Source organism: Sorex araneus, chromosome 11, assembly GCF_027595985.1.
Source record: "Sorex araneus isolate mSorAra2 chromosome 11, mSorAra2.pri, whole genome shotgun sequence".
Taxonomy (NCBI): Eukaryota; Metazoa; Chordata; class Mammalia; order Eulipotyphla; family Soricidae; genus Sorex; species Sorex araneus.
In genome coordinates, this window is record NC_073312.1 from 23,119,418 (window position 1) to 23,133,584 (window position 14,167).

General features: G+C 57.5%; 2 protein-coding genes across 2 annotated transcripts; both read left to right on the forward strand.

The window, feature by feature from the left end:
• The first annotated feature begins 487 nt into the window (after positions 1-487).
• LOC129399362 (calcium homeostasis modulator protein 2-like) lies at positions 488-3,876 on the forward strand. Its single transcript, XM_055119181.1, has 2 exons — positions 488-1,018; positions 3,430-3,876. The coding sequence occupies exons 1-2, from the start codon at positions 488-490 to the stop codon at positions 3,874-3,876; spliced, it is 978 nt and encodes a 325-aa protein (XP_054975156.1).
• A 3,800-nt stretch (positions 3,877-7,676) lies between these two features.
• On the forward strand, positions 7,677-10,878 carry LOC129399363 (calcium homeostasis modulator protein 2-like). Its single transcript, XM_055119182.1, has 3 exons — positions 7,677-7,921; positions 8,050-8,206; positions 10,432-10,878. Exons 1-3 carry the CDS (start codon positions 7,677-7,679, stop codon positions 10,876-10,878), a joined length of 849 nt encoding a protein of 282 aa, XP_054975157.1.
• The last annotated feature ends 3,289 nt before the right edge of the window (positions 10,879-14,167 follow it).

Here is a 14,167-nt window from a genome sequence, read left to right on the forward strand (position 1 = left end):
ATCGGGGGCGCAGGTCCCCTCCCACATCAGGACACTGCCTCAACAGACCACTGCCCGGACCCAATCCGCAGTCCGAAGGGAAGTGAGCGTCCTGTCGCTGCTGGCAGGCCACGGGGCCCTCCTCAGCCCCCAGGAAGAAGCTGGTGGAAGCCAGGAGGTCTGTGCATCCGAGGAGGAGGGCCCACAACTCTGCCCCTGAGAGGTCAACCTGGGGCAACTGCCCCTTCTTCGCGAGTCTGGGGGCTGACAGCCCACTGAGGGGTCCCGAGGATGAGGAATGGTGGCTGAGTAGGATGTGGGCCTCCATCACTGCCCCTTGTCAGCCTGACCCCAGGGGCTGTCCCTGGGGTCTGAGTTCAGAGCAGCATTCTTCTGTCTCCTACTGTCCTACAGGAGGTGCCCAGCTGCCACCGGAGTGACCAGCCCGGCCCTGCTACAAGGTCCTGCCAGCCCGCACTTCCTCCTCGTGCAGCCCCTGCCCGACACCATGGCTAACCCCATCGTCCGCTTCCTGTCACACATTTTCAGGAGCAAGGATTTGGTAACATTAAATGTGCTGGTGGCTCTGGGCACCATGGGGGGCCAGGAGCTCTTCTCCTTGTTGGCCTTCCAGTGCCCGTGCTCTCCAGTTCGGAACTTCCGGTATGGGTTAACGGCCACTTTGGGGCCCGCCTTGTTGCTCTTCTTCATCAGCATCATCCTCAACAACCAAACCAGGAACCTGGTGGACGGGTGCCGGTGTTTCAGGATCAAGCAATGCCCATGCATCCTATATTCTATCATGGGTCGGGCTCTCGTGGCCCCGCTTACCTGGTTGGTCATCTCCCTGCTGCGCGGGGACGCCTACGTCTGCGCATTCAGCGAGTTTGTGGACCCGTCCTCGCTCACGGCTGGGAACGAGAGCTTCCCTCTCTCCCACGCCACGCAGATCCTGGCCAGGTTCCCTTGCGGGGAGAGCCCTGACAACCTGTCTGGGTTCCGGGAGGAGGTGAGCCGCAGGCTCAAGTATGAGTCTCAGGTAAGGCTGTGCTGAGGGATGCTCATCCCTTCCCTGGGAGGTGGCGGGCGGCTCAGTGCCCATCCAGATCCTGGGTTCCCGTAATATATGGCAGCCATTAAGCAAGATTCTTAGTGTGATAAGAATCATTTTCTTGGGGCTGGAGCAATAGCACAGAGATAGGGCGTTTGCCTTGCACACAGCGGACCGGGGTCGAATCCCAGCATCCCATATGGTCCCCGAGCCCTGCCAGGAATAATTCCTGAGTGCATGAGCCAGCAGTAACCCCTGTGCATCGCCAGATTGACCCAAAAAAAAAAAAAAAACACCAGAATCGGGGCTGGAGAGATAGCACAGTGGGTAGGGTGTTTGCCTTGCATGCAGCCGACCCGGGTTTGATTCCCAGCATCCTGTATGGTCCCCTGAGCACCACCTGTGTAATTCCTGAGTGCAGAGCCAAGAGTGACCCCTGTGTATCGCCAGGTGTGATACCAAAAAGAAAAAGAAAAGAATCATTTTCCCATTTCAAATAAGAGAGTTTTGTTCATTTTTGCAGTGCTGGGGGTGGAACCCGGACTCACACATGCAAGGAAAGTGCTCCATTGCCAAGTTTTTTCCCAGCCCCTCCAGATAAGAATTTTGATGTATTGGGTTTTGGTGAAATCCAGCAGACACTATGAATGCTCCATTCATTTTAGTTAGGGAAGGGGGAGAGAGGAAGAGGGAGGGAAATAGCCAGGGTTTCAAAGGGAACAGGAGCAGAGGGGAGAGAGCTGCGATGCCCCAAGGTAAAAGTGGATTTACACACTCAGGCTGGGATGCTGGTGCCCAGTCGGGGAGGCTCCCCGTTGGCTCACAAAGTGCCCCAAACTGCCCCAGCTTGAGGCTTTCCATGCAGATAAGAGTCTGTAGTGGGGGCCAGAGTGTTAGTACAGCGGTGAGGGTGCTGGCCTTGCACACGGCAGACCTGAATTGGGCATCCCGTATGGTCCCCAGAGCACCGCGGGTGTGACTCAAAAAGCAAAAGAGAAAACAGAACAAATTAGTCTGTGGTTAGGGTCTTGTCAAGGGCAGAGTTTGGGGGAGTCTTCTTGCAGCTCATCACAGCCCTAGTTCCTGCTGGCACCTCTCTCCTGGGCCACCACCTGTGCCAGCCGGGTCTCACGGGGCCTGTGTCTGCACCACAAAGGGGCCCTTTCCCGGGCCCTGGGCTCTGGTAGGGCCGGTGATGCTGCAGCTTTGGAGCAGCTCTCCAGCCTCTCATGCCCGCCCACAGTCTCCCCAGCACGCGGGCCCCAGTCGGGCAGTGAGAAGTGAGGCATCTGACCCCACCTGCTGACACGGACAGGTCTGTCTGTGGCAGAAACCGCTGCTTTAGATCCCATCTTGGTCCTATTGCCTCTGAGAAATTCGTCTCCTGCTCCCTCCTACCTTCACCTTGGCTTTGCTCCTAGGCAGCAGAGGGATAAATAAATAAATGAATGAAGGGCTGAGTAAAGGAAGATGACTGGTGGAGCCTGAAGGGTCAGAGAAGAGGCTGGGGAGGGACAAGAAGGCACTGACCTAGTCTCGGGCCATGGGAAACACCAGTTGGGGCTGGGGATAGTACAGGGGCCAGGGTGCAAGCCTGGTGTGCACCCAGCCCATTCTCGATCAATCTGGCACCACACGGTCCCTGAGCAAAGCCAGGGACAGCCCTGGAGGCTCCCAAGCATCACTGGGTGTGTCCCAGGCGTCACTGGGGAAACTTGGTCATCCCCTACCCTGCAGGGTTCGGGCAGCACCACATCCCTCAGGCCTTAAGGCTAAACTATGAGCCAGGTTAGCTGAAGTATCACCAGTGACCTGGGTACAGTACAACACACACACACACACACACACACACACACACACACACACACACACGCGCGCGCGAAGCTACAGTAAAGAGGAGTGTGGGCAGCCCAGGAGATGGGTGTGGAGACACAGGAATGGGATTCTGTTGCTCAGAGCTGTACAGGGCCAAATGGAGGGATACACACCCCAGGGAGCCTTTGAGACAAGCATGAGGTAATTTTCCTATAAGATAGTGAGGGTGAGGAGGAAGCAGGCATGTAGGGCCTCCCAAAGGGTTTCTGAAGGCTTCCCCGAGGTGGCATGGGACTGAGCCTCTCTGTCTGAGCCAGACTTGGAGGCTGAGATGTGGAAGGAGGCCCTGGGGTGGGGGGAGAGGAAGGCAGCAGGGGTCTGCAAAGTCTAAGCACAGAGCAGGTGCCAGAGTGAGGGCAGAGGGATGGAAATCCCGCTGGGAATGCTGGTTTCTCCTTCAGGGGCAGAATTTGCAGCCAAGTGATGCAGAGCCAGCTGGCTGGGGGATGCTGAGGGCCAATCCACCCCAACCGCTCCGGACCCCCTCAGCTGCCCCTTTTCCTGACCGGCCCTCTGTGTCTCAGCTATTAGGGTGGCTGCTCATCTGCACAGTGGCCGTGGTGGTGTTCCTGACCAAGTGCCTCAAGGCCTGCTCTTCAAGGCTCGGCTACCAACAGGAGGCCTACTGGGCCCGCTACCTCGCCAACGAGGAGCAGCTCTTCCAACGCACAGCCGAGGCGCACTCACTCGCTCTGGCCGCCAACAACGTGAAGCAGTTCTTCGGCTTTGTGGCGCTCAGCCAGAGGGACCAGGCACTGATGGCCAAGTTCCCAAAGCAAGGCACACAGCTGAGTCTACCGTGGGACAACATCACTGGTATATCCGAGTACCAGGAGATGCTGGGCATCCCCCTCTACAGCCGCCTGCACAAGTGGGCCAACAGGCGGTCTAGCATCGACAAGGAGTTCAATATGACCCTACTTCCATACCCTCAGCCCCAACTTGCTGCCAGCCCAACCTCTGACCATTGAAGCACCACCCTTTCTCTCAAACCACCGGCTCTGGAGAAAGAATGAGGTTCAGCGGTATGGGGTGTGGAGGAGAGGGCAGCGGAACGGGCCGCCCCTGAAGGACAGGCCTGTGGGCCTGATGGAACGCCCGCAGTGTGGGGCAATGGCTCACCAGGCTGAGCTTAGGCTTCGCAAGCAGGAGCTCTGGATACAACCCCAGCCCCAAGTTTGCCCAAGCATCACCCGGGAGTGACTCCCGAGCACAGCCCCAAGCAGAACCCCGGCAGCCAAAAACCTCCAGAACCCAACTGCCGCCATGATCTCGGTCGCTCTCCACACACTGGGACGAACCTAATCCTAGTGGGAACTGGCAGGAAAACCCAGGTATGCGGGAACCCGTGATGAAGATCTCTAAGCGTGCTCGAATTGGAAATGGGACTCCTCCCCCCAGCTCCCCAGTCTTCCAGTAGCTTGGCAGTGACACCCACAAACTGAACTCCCCCACCCCCCCCTTCTCCATGTAATCTCATCAATGGCCCAGACCCAGAGACTACAGACTAAAGCTCCTGGAAGAGAGAGTCGCCGAATTTCCTAATTTGGCCTCAAGACCTCTTATACTCTAACTCACTTATATACCAAAAGTAGCACACATTTGTTTGGTTTTAACATACTTGCATATGTTCTTTTATATTCGAGCTTAAATGGCTCCAGAATGAAATACAACGGCCTTCATACACTATCCTATTGTGGTGGGAAGGTGCTCGGTGGTGGAATTGGTCTTTGAATATTATCTGCAATGAACTATTATAAACTACTTTATGAAAATAAAATATATAAAAATTGTAAAATAAATAAATAAGCACTGGCTGAAGGGCTCTTGCCTTGTAAGTGACTGACCTGGGGCACATTGACCGGGCACCACATACCCCAGGGATGATCCTTGAGAAAAAAAAAAAATGTAAGGATTCAGCTGGGTTTGGCAAAAAAAACAAAAAACAACACCTTGCTCCAAATCCACCCACTGACGCCCTCCTGGCCCAGGGTTCCCACATTCTGAAGTTCCCACCCAACACTCCTGAGATTTGGGCTCTACTCTGGTTTCATCAGTTTGGGGGGGTAAAGGCTGCGCCAGTGATACTCAGGGTGTGCATGCAGCTTGGTGCTGAGGGGTGGCTCCGGGAGATGCCGTAGGACCAGGCAGAGCGAATAGCGCTGAGGACCGGACCGCAGGACTCCTGCAGAACCTGCCCCCGAGTTCATCCAGAAAACACGTCTCCCAGACCCTTAGGTGTTTGTTTTTGTTTGTTTCCCTCCACCTAAGATTTTGCTTTTTGGAGGCAGGAGCAATTGCACAGTGGGTAAGGTGTTTGCCTTGCACACGGCTGACCCGGGTTCAATTCCCAACATCCCATATGGTCCCCTAAGCACTGCCAGGAGTGATTCCTGAATGCAGAGCCAGGAATAACCCCTGATCATTGCTGGGTATGAACCAAAAAGTACAAAACAAACAAACAAAAAAAGATTTTGCTTTTTTTTTTCTTAGTTATGAGACCTGATCACACCTAGTTTTGCTAAAGACTTACTCCTGGGTCTGTGCTCAGGGCTGACTTCTGCGGAGGCTCAAGGGACTATATATGATGCCAGGGATTGGGCACCTCAGTGCCCCTGTGCAAGACAAGTGCCCACCTGCTGTATTATCTCATGGGTCCCTCCACCTGAGGTCTGAAGCCATATCAGAGTTAGCTGGAACAGGGGTGCGACCTTCTGGGAATATGAGTCAGGCAGGGCAGGAGGGGGAGAGGTGATCCCTCCCTCCCCAGCCGGGGCAGCTCTGCACGGTGGGGGGAGCCTCTCAGGGTGGCTGGGCCTGGCCCTGACCTGCTGAGATCTTACAGTGTAATCTGCAGAGTCCATCCCCTCCCTCCTGCACCCCTGCTCCCCACCCTCTGCCCTGCCCATTTCCCAAGTTGGGGCTGACATGCGAGACATTGATCAGCTGACCCTCCTCTTTTCTGGAGCAAAACTTTCTGAAGCCACCCAGTTCGGGCACAGAAGCAAAGCAGGAAGGCGAAGGGCGTCGCGGGAGGCCTCCACACCCCGGGCCGCCTGATCTGGAGCTCTGGGTAAGCAAGGCGCCTGCCCTGCGGTGTGTGACTTGACCCAGAGCGGAGTCGGGCCGGTCTTCACTCCCACCCCTCCCGGTTTTGTAGGAGAAATCTGGGGATGCCCCTCACTGGCCTGGGCCTCGCTCTCAGAAGAGGACCTGGTCCATCTTCAGTGACCCCCACTGGTGGCCAGGCCTCTGGAACCCTACTTGGGAACTTTGCACCCAGGGTCTGCACTCACGGGAGCCTAAAAGCCAAGAAGGGCCGAGGCAGAGCGAGGGGCCATGCGGGCACCAGCCCCAGAGTCCCCTCAAACTCCTTTCTCTGGGAGAGAGACCAATTCACTCTCCCTCTGGGTGGGGGTCAGATCTCTCCCCTGCAGTGATCGAGTTCAGCCCTGACCCATGGGGAAGTCTTGGCGGTTAGCAGATGGGGCACAGGTGTAGAGAGGGGGCCGCGTGGGGCACCTCTGGGCGATGCCCCACCTGTCTGCTCTCCCCACCCCACAACCTGAGGACTTAGGCTTTAGCTCACAGAGTTGGAGAGACAGATGGGGAGACAGGCCACACCCAGGCCCCGTCTCAGCCGTGTGGGTGGTGCCAGGGGAGTGAACCCCAGAGAACCTTGGGTCCAGGGGCCCAGATTTCCTGTAGCTGGCAGGCTGGGGGGCCTGGGCCCAGGGTCTGGTGCTCAGGGCTTCCGAGTTGGAAAGATAAATTGGGGGAAAGAAGGTTCCTTAGGGCCTAAGGGTGAGCAAAGAGTAAGGTCAGCAGAGTCTGCGATATGGAAAATTCACTTCACCCAACCACCCAAGGCTCCTGAGATGCTGCTCCAAAGTCCTACCGGGCACCTCCATGTTTGCAGTTTGCAGGGGAGGGTGCTGAACCCAGGTCTTCACAGGGAAGAGGCCTGAGCTCTGCCTTGGGCCACATCCCCCACCGAGGGCTCCAGAACTTCCTGGGGGCATTTCCTGCTCCTCATAAAGGGGAGCATGACCCCTTCTGCCCACTCTGACAGTTTCTCTGGAGCCCCGGCAGGAGAGAGATGCGGGGGCCATGGCCAGGCCTCTGCACTCCCTCCCTGGCCCTCCCGCCTCCCTGAGAAGACAGGGGCCCAGAGGAGATGCCCGAGTGGGCGGGAGCCGGGAGCCCACCTGAGGCCCTCAGGTGGGCGATGGTTCCCGGGACTCTCCCCAGCGCCACTCCACAGCACAGGGTCACCTCCCCCCATCGGGGCGCAGGTCCCCTCCCACATCAGGACACTGGCCCAACAGACCACTGCCCGGACCCAATCCGCAGTCCGAAGGGAAGTGAGCGTCCTGTCGCTGCTGGCAGGCCATGGGGCCCTCCTCAGCCCCCAGGAAGAAGCTGGTGGAAGCCAGGAGGTCTGAGCATCCAGGAGGAGGGCCCACAGCTCTGCCCCTGAGAGGCCACCCTGGGGCCACTGCCCCTTCTCCGCGAGTCTGGGGGCTGACAGCCCACTGAGGGGTCCCGAAGATGAGGAATGATGGCTGAGTAGGTTGCGGGCCACCATCACTACCCCCTTGTCATCCTGACTGCAGGGGCTGCCCCTGGGGGTCAGGTTCAGAGCAGACATTCTTCTGTCTCCTGCTGTCCTACAGGAGATGCCCAGCTGCCACTGGAGTGACCAGCCTGGCCCTGCTGCAAGGTTCCTGCCAGCCGGCACTTCCTCCTCGTGCAGCCCCTGCCCAACACCATGGCTAACCCCATCGTCCGCTTCCTGTCGCGCATTTTCAGGAGCAACGATTTGGTGATATTAAATGGGCTGGTTGCTCTAGGCACCACAGGTGGCCAGGAGGTCTTCTCCTTGTTGGCCTTCCAGTGCCCTTGCGCACCAGTTCAGAATTTCTGGTACGGGCTGATGGCCACCTTGGGGCCCGCCTTGTTGCTCTTCTTCATCAGCATCATCCTCAACAACCAAACCAGGAACCTGGTGGACGGGTGCCGGTGTTTCAGGATCAAGCAATGCCCAGGCATCCTATATTCTATCGGGGGTCGCGCTCTCGTGGCCCCCCTCACTGGTTGGTCATCTCCCTGCTTCGCGGGGACGCCTACGTCTGTGCATTCAGCGAGTTTGTGGACCCGTCCTCGCTCACGGCTGAGAAAGAGAGCTTCCCTCTCTCCCACGCCACGCAGATCCTGGCCAGGTTCCCTTGCGGGGAGAGCCCTGACAACCTGTCTGGGTTCCGGGAGGAGGTGAGCCGCAGGCTCAAGTTTGAGTCTCAGGTAAGGCTGTGCTGAGGGATGCTCATCCCTTCCCTGGGAGTTGGTGCGGTGCTCAGTGCCCATCCAGATCCTGGGTTCCCGTAATCAGTGGCAGCCATTAAGCAAGATTCTTAGTGTGATAAGAATCATTTTCTTGGGGCTGGAGCAATAGCACAGAGGGTAGGCATTAGCATTGCATACGGCATGCAAGTTCGAATCCCAGCATCCCATATGGTCCCCCGAGTCCTGCCAGGAATAATTCCTGAGTGCATGAGCCAGGAGTAACCCCTGTGTATCACCAGGTGTGACGCCAAAAACCAAAAAAAAAAAATAATCATTGTCCCATTTCAAATAAGAGAGTTTTGTTCATTTTTGCAGTGCTGGGGGTGGAACCCGGACTCACACATGCAAAGAAAGTGCTCTATTGCCAAAGTCTTTTCCCAGCCCCTCCAGATAAGAACTTTGATGTATTGGGTTTTGGTGAAACCCAGCAGACCCCATGAATGCTTAAAACTTAACTCCAATCGTTTTAGTTAGGGAAGGGAGAGAGGAAGAGGGAGGGAATCAGCCAGAGTTTCAAAGGGAACAGGAGCAGAGGGGAGAGAGTGGGGGATGCCCCAAGGTAAAAGCGGATTTACACACTCAGGCTGGGATGCGGCTACCCAGTCGAGGAGGCTCCCCGTTGGCTCACAAAGTGCCCCAAACTGCCCGGCTTGAGGTTTTCCATGCAGATAAGAATCTGTAGTGGGGGCCAGAGTGTTAGTACAGCGGTGAGGGTGCTGGCCTTGCACACGGCAGAACTGAATTGGGCATCCCGTATGGTCCCCAGAGCACCGCGGGTGTGACCCAAAAAGCAAAAGAGAAAACAGAACAAATTAGTCTGTGGTTAGGGTCTTGTCAAGGGCAGAGTTTGGGGGAGTCTTCTTGCAGCTCATCACAGCCCTAGTTCCTGCTGGCACCTCTCTCCTGGGCCACCACCTGTGCCAGCCGGGTCTCACGGGGCCTGTGTCTGCACCACAAAGGGGCCCTTTCCCGGGCCCTGGGCTCTGGTAGGGCCGGTGATGCTGCAGCTTTGGAGCAGCTCTCCAGCCTCTCATGCCCGCCCACAGTCTCCCCTGCACGCGGGCCCCAGTCGGGCAGTGAGAAGTGAGGCATCTGACCCCCGTGCCGACACGGACAGGTCTGTCTGTGGCAGAAACCGCTGCTTTAGATCCCATCTTGGTCCTATTGCCTCTGAGAAATTCGTCTCCTGCTCCCTCCTACCTTCACCTTGGCTTTGCTCCAAGGCAGCAGAAGAATAAATAAATGAATGAATGAAGGGCAGAGTAAAGGAAGGTGCCTGGTTCGAGCCTGAAGGGGCAGAGAGGAGGCTAGGGAGCAGCAAGGAGGCACTGACCTAGTGTCGGGACATGGCAAACACCAGTTGTGGCTGGGGACAGTAGAGGGCCAGGGTGCAAGCCTGGTGTGCACCCAGCCTATTCTCGATCAATCTGGCACCACACGGTCCCTGAGCACAGCCAGGGACAGCCCTAGAGGCTCCCAAGCATCACTGGGTGTGTCCCAGGCGTCACTGGGGAAACTTGGTCATCCCCTACCCTGCAGGGTTCGGGCAGCACCACATCCCTCAGGCCTTAAGGCTAAACTATGAGCCAGGTTTGCTGAAGTATCACCAGTGACCCAGGTTCAACACACACACACACACACACACACACACACACACACACACATATGAAGCTACAGAGAGAGGAGTGTGGGCATCCCAAGAGATGGGTGTGGAGACACAGGAATGGGATTCCGTTGCTCAGAGCTGTACAGGGCCAAATGGAGGGACACCCACCCCAGGGAGCCTTTGAGACAAGCATGAGGTAATTTTCCTATAAGATAATGAGGGTGAGGAGGCAGCAGGCATGTAGGGGCTCCCAGAGGGTCTCTGAAGGCTTCCCCGAGGTGGCATGGGACTGAGTCTCTCTGTCTGAGCCAGACTTGGAGGCTGAGATGTGGAAGGAGGCCCTGGGGTGTGGGGAGAGGAAGGCAGCAGGGGTCTGCAAAGTCTAAGCACACAGCAGGTGCCAGAGTGAGGGCAGAGGGATGGAATCCCGCTGGGAATGCTGGTTTCTCCTTCAGGGGCAGAATTTGCAGCCGGGCGATGCAGAGCCGGCTGGCTGGGGGTGCTTAGGGCCAGCTCCACCCCGACCTTCCGGACCCCCTCAGCTGCCCCTTTCCCTGACCGGCCCTCTGTGTCTCAGTTTTTTGGGTGGCTGCTCATCTGCACAGTGGCCGTGGTGGTGTTCCTGGTTAAGTGTCTCAAGGCCTGCTGCCTGAAGCTCGGCTACCAACAGGAGGCCTACAGGGCCCGCTACCTCGCCAACGAAAAGCAGCTCTTCCGACTCACGGCCGAGGCGCACTCGCTCACGCTGGCAGCCAATAACGTGAAGCAGTTCTTCGGCTTCATGGAGCTCAACAAGAGGAACGAGGGACTGATGGACAAGAACCCCCAGCAAGGCACACAGCGGAGTCTACCTTGGGACAAAATCACTGACAGCTCCAAGTATCAGGAGAAGCCTGAAATCCCCCCCTACAGCCGCCTGCACAAGTGGGCCATCGAGCAGTCTGGCATCAACCCAGAGTTCAATATGACCCCACTTCTCTATCCTCAGCCCCATGGTGCTGCCAGCCCAACCTCCGACCATTGAAGCACCATCCTTTCTCCCCAACCAGTGGCTCTGGAGAAAGAATGAGGTTCAGAGGTATGGGGTGTGGAAGACAGGGCAGCGGACCTGGCCGCCCCTGAAGGACAAGCCTGTGGACCTGATGGAACACCTGCAGTATGGGGCAATGGCTCGCCAGGCTGAGCTCAGGCTTCGCAGGCAGGAGCCCTGGATGCAACCCCAGCCCCAAGTTTGCCCAAAGATCACCTGGGAGTGACTCCCGAGCACAGCCCCAAGCAGAACCCCGGCAGCCAAAAACCTCCAGAACCCAACTGCCGCCATGATCACGGTCACTCTCCACACACTGGGACGAGCCTAATCCTAGTGGGAACTGGCAGGAAAACCCAGGTATGCGGGAACCCGTGATGAAGATCTCTAAGCGTGCTCGAATTGGAAATGGGACTCCTCCCCCCAGCTCCCCAGTTTTCCAGTAGCTTGGCAGTGACACCCACAAACTGAACTGCCCCGCCCCCTCCATGCGCCATGTAATCTCATCAATGGCCCAGACCCAGAGACTACAGACTAAAGCTCCTGGAAGAGAGAGTCGCCGAATTTCCTAATGTGGTCCAAGACCTCTTATACTCTAACTCACTTATATACCAAAAGTAGCACACGTTTGTTTGGTTTTAACATACTTGCTTGTGTTCTTTTATATTCGTGCTTAAATGGCTCCAGAATGAAATACAACAAACTTCATACACACTCTTCTTGTGGTGGGAAGGTAACTCGGTGGTGGGATTGGTCTTTGAATATTATCTGCAATAAAATATTGTGAACTAGTTTATGAAAATAAAACATCTAAAAATTGTAAGATAAATAAATAAACAAGCAAACACTGGCTGGAGAGATAGTCCAGAGGGCAGGGATCTGAGATTAGCATGTGGCTAACTGGGGTTTGACACCCTGGACCCCATATCCCAGGGGTGAACCCTGAGCCAAAAAAAAGGCACGGAGTCAGCTGGGTGTGGGCAAGAAAACAAAAGATAACACCCTGCTCCAACTTCTTTCTCTGACGCCTTCAGAGCTCAGGGTCCCACATGCTGAAGTTCCCCTCCCAGCACTCCTGAGATCTGGGCTCTACTTTTCCTTTGGTTACTTGGAGGGGGGAAGAGGCTGCACCAGTGGTGCTCAGGGTTTACTTCTGGCTTGGTGCTCAGGGGTGGCTCCAGGAGATGCTTGTGGAATCCTGCAGGGTGAGCAGCACTGAGGACCGGACCCCAGGACTCCTGCAGAACCTGTGCTCCATTTCTTCCAGCCATCACACAGCTCCCAGGCCCCGGGGTGCTGGCTTTTTTTTGTTTTCCCTCCACCCCAGTTTTTTTGTTTGTTTGTTTTTCATCTTCGGGCTTCACCTAGCATGGCCCAGGGCGTATCCTGGCTCTGTGTTCCGGGATGACTCCTGGCAGGTTGGCCCCATGCAAGACAAGTGTCCTACCCGCTGTACAGCCCCCTCCACCGAGGTCTGAAGCAGCACCCGAGTTAGCTGACACGGGGGTGGGGCTGCCCAGGAAGATGTTCCAGCCAGGGCGGGCAGGAGGGGAGAGGGGATCCTGCCTTCTCCCTCCCTTGCCAGCTGGGGCAGCTGTGCAAGGTGGGGGTCAAGCCTTGGGAAGGTGACCTGAGAGTCAGCCCTGCAGGCAGCAGAGGGCCCATTCCCTCCCTCCTACCCCCCTGCTCCCAGCTCCTCCCGCCCCCTGCCCTGCAGCTTCCCACTGCGGGGCTGACATCCTCTTTCGGGACTGAAACTTTCTGAAGTCATCAGGCTCCAGCACAGAAGCAAAGCAGGAAGGCGGAGGGCAGCACCTGCAGCCCCCACCCCAGGGAGCCTCTTGTCCGGGAGCCCAGAGAGGACAAAGCCGCTCGCCTGAGCCCCCCAGCTGCTCTGGGTAAGCAAGGCGCCAGCCCTGGGTGTGAGTTTTCCCCGGGCAGAGTGGGGCTGGTCCCCACTCCCGTCTCCCAGTCTCCCATCCCTCCTGTAGTTGTTGGCAGAGTCTGGGGTGCCCCTCCCTGGACCGGCTGTAGTCTCAGAAGGCGGCCTGGTCACCCCCATCATGGCCAGGACTCTGGAGCCCTATTTGGGCACTTTGCACCCAGAGTCTGCGCTCACGGGAACCTTAAAGCCAAGAAGGGCAGAGGCAGAGAGAGGGCTGGCGCCTGCTCCCGCGTCCCCACAAACTCCCTTCCTGGGGAGCAGGAATGAGCCAGGATCCCTCCAGGTGGGGGTCAGATATCTCCCCTCGCCTCTCCTCTCCTCTCCCCCGCTCGCCCCGACCCCTAGGTTCTGGCACCCAGAAACCTTGGCCTGGAAGTTTTGGCAGCTAGCAGAAGGGGCACATGTAGAGAGGAGGCCCCTGGGGTGATACTGGGCAGATGCCCCACCTGTCTGCTGCCCGCACCCCTCACGCCAACCCAGCCCCTGCCTGAGGACTGTGGCTTTAACTCACAGAGATGGAGAGAATGATGGGGAGACAGGCCACACCCTGGGCCCGGCTCAGCTGTGTGGGAAGTGAACCTCAGAGTACCCTGTGTCCTGGGGCCCAGACTTCCTGTCGCTGGCATCTAGGGGGCCTAGCTCCAGGGTCTGGTGGTCAGGGCTGCCGAGTCGGGAAGAGGAAATCAGGGGAGAGAAGGTTCTCCAGGACCTGTGGGTGAGCAGAGAGCAAGGGCAGCAACAAGTGGCAAGATGGAAATTCACTCCGCCCAGGCCTCCTGAGATCCTGCTCAAAAGTCCTGCTGGGCACCTCCATGTTTGCAGTTTGCAGGGGAGGGTCTGAACCCAGTCTTCACAGGGAAGAGGCCTGAGCTCTGCCTTGGGCCACATCCACCACCCCAGGCTCCAGAACTCCCTGGGAATATTTCCTACTCTTCACAAAGGGAGCATGACCCCTTTGTGTTCCTCTCTGCGTATCACCATGGGCACAGCAGGTGACAGATATAGAGGGCCATGGCCAGGCCTCTGCACTCCCTCCCTGGCCCTCCAGCCACGCTGAGAGGACAGGGGCCCAGAGGAGATGCCCGAGTGGGCAGAGAGCACAGGGTCACCTCCCCCCATTGGGGGCGCAGGTCCCCTCCCACATCAGGACACTGGCCCAACAGACCACTGCCCGGACCCAACCCGCAGTCTGAAGGGACGTGAGCGTCCTGTCGCTGCTGGCAGGCCACGGGGCCCTCCTCAGCCCCCAGGAAGAAGCTGGTGGAAGCCAGGAGGTCTGAGCATCCGAGGAGGAGGACCCACAGCTCTGCCCCTGAGAGGCCACCCTGGGGCCACTGCCCC

Bases quoted from the DNA above. Each gene is read 5' to 3' on its own strand.
- LOC129399362 (XM_055119181.1), top strand. From the start codon at position 488: ATGGCTAACCCCATCGTCCGCTTCCTGTCACACATTTTCAGGAGCAAG. The intron at 1,019-3,429 runs GTAAGGCTGTGC...TCTGTGTCTCAG, and splicing joins GGCTCAAGTATGAGTCTCAG to CTATTAGGGTGGCTGCTCAT.
- LOC129399363 (XM_055119182.1), top strand. From the start codon at position 7,677: ATGGCTAACCCCATCGTCCGCTTCCTGTCGCGCATTTTCAGGAGCAAC. The intron at 7,922-8,049 runs GTGCCGGTGTTT...CTGTGCATTCAG, and splicing joins ACCAGGAACCTGGTGGACGG to CGAGTTTGTGGACCCGTCCT. The intron at 8,207-10,431 runs GTAAGGCTGTGC...TCTGTGTCTCAG, and splicing joins GGCTCAAGTTTGAGTCTCAG to TTTTTTGGGTGGCTGCTCAT.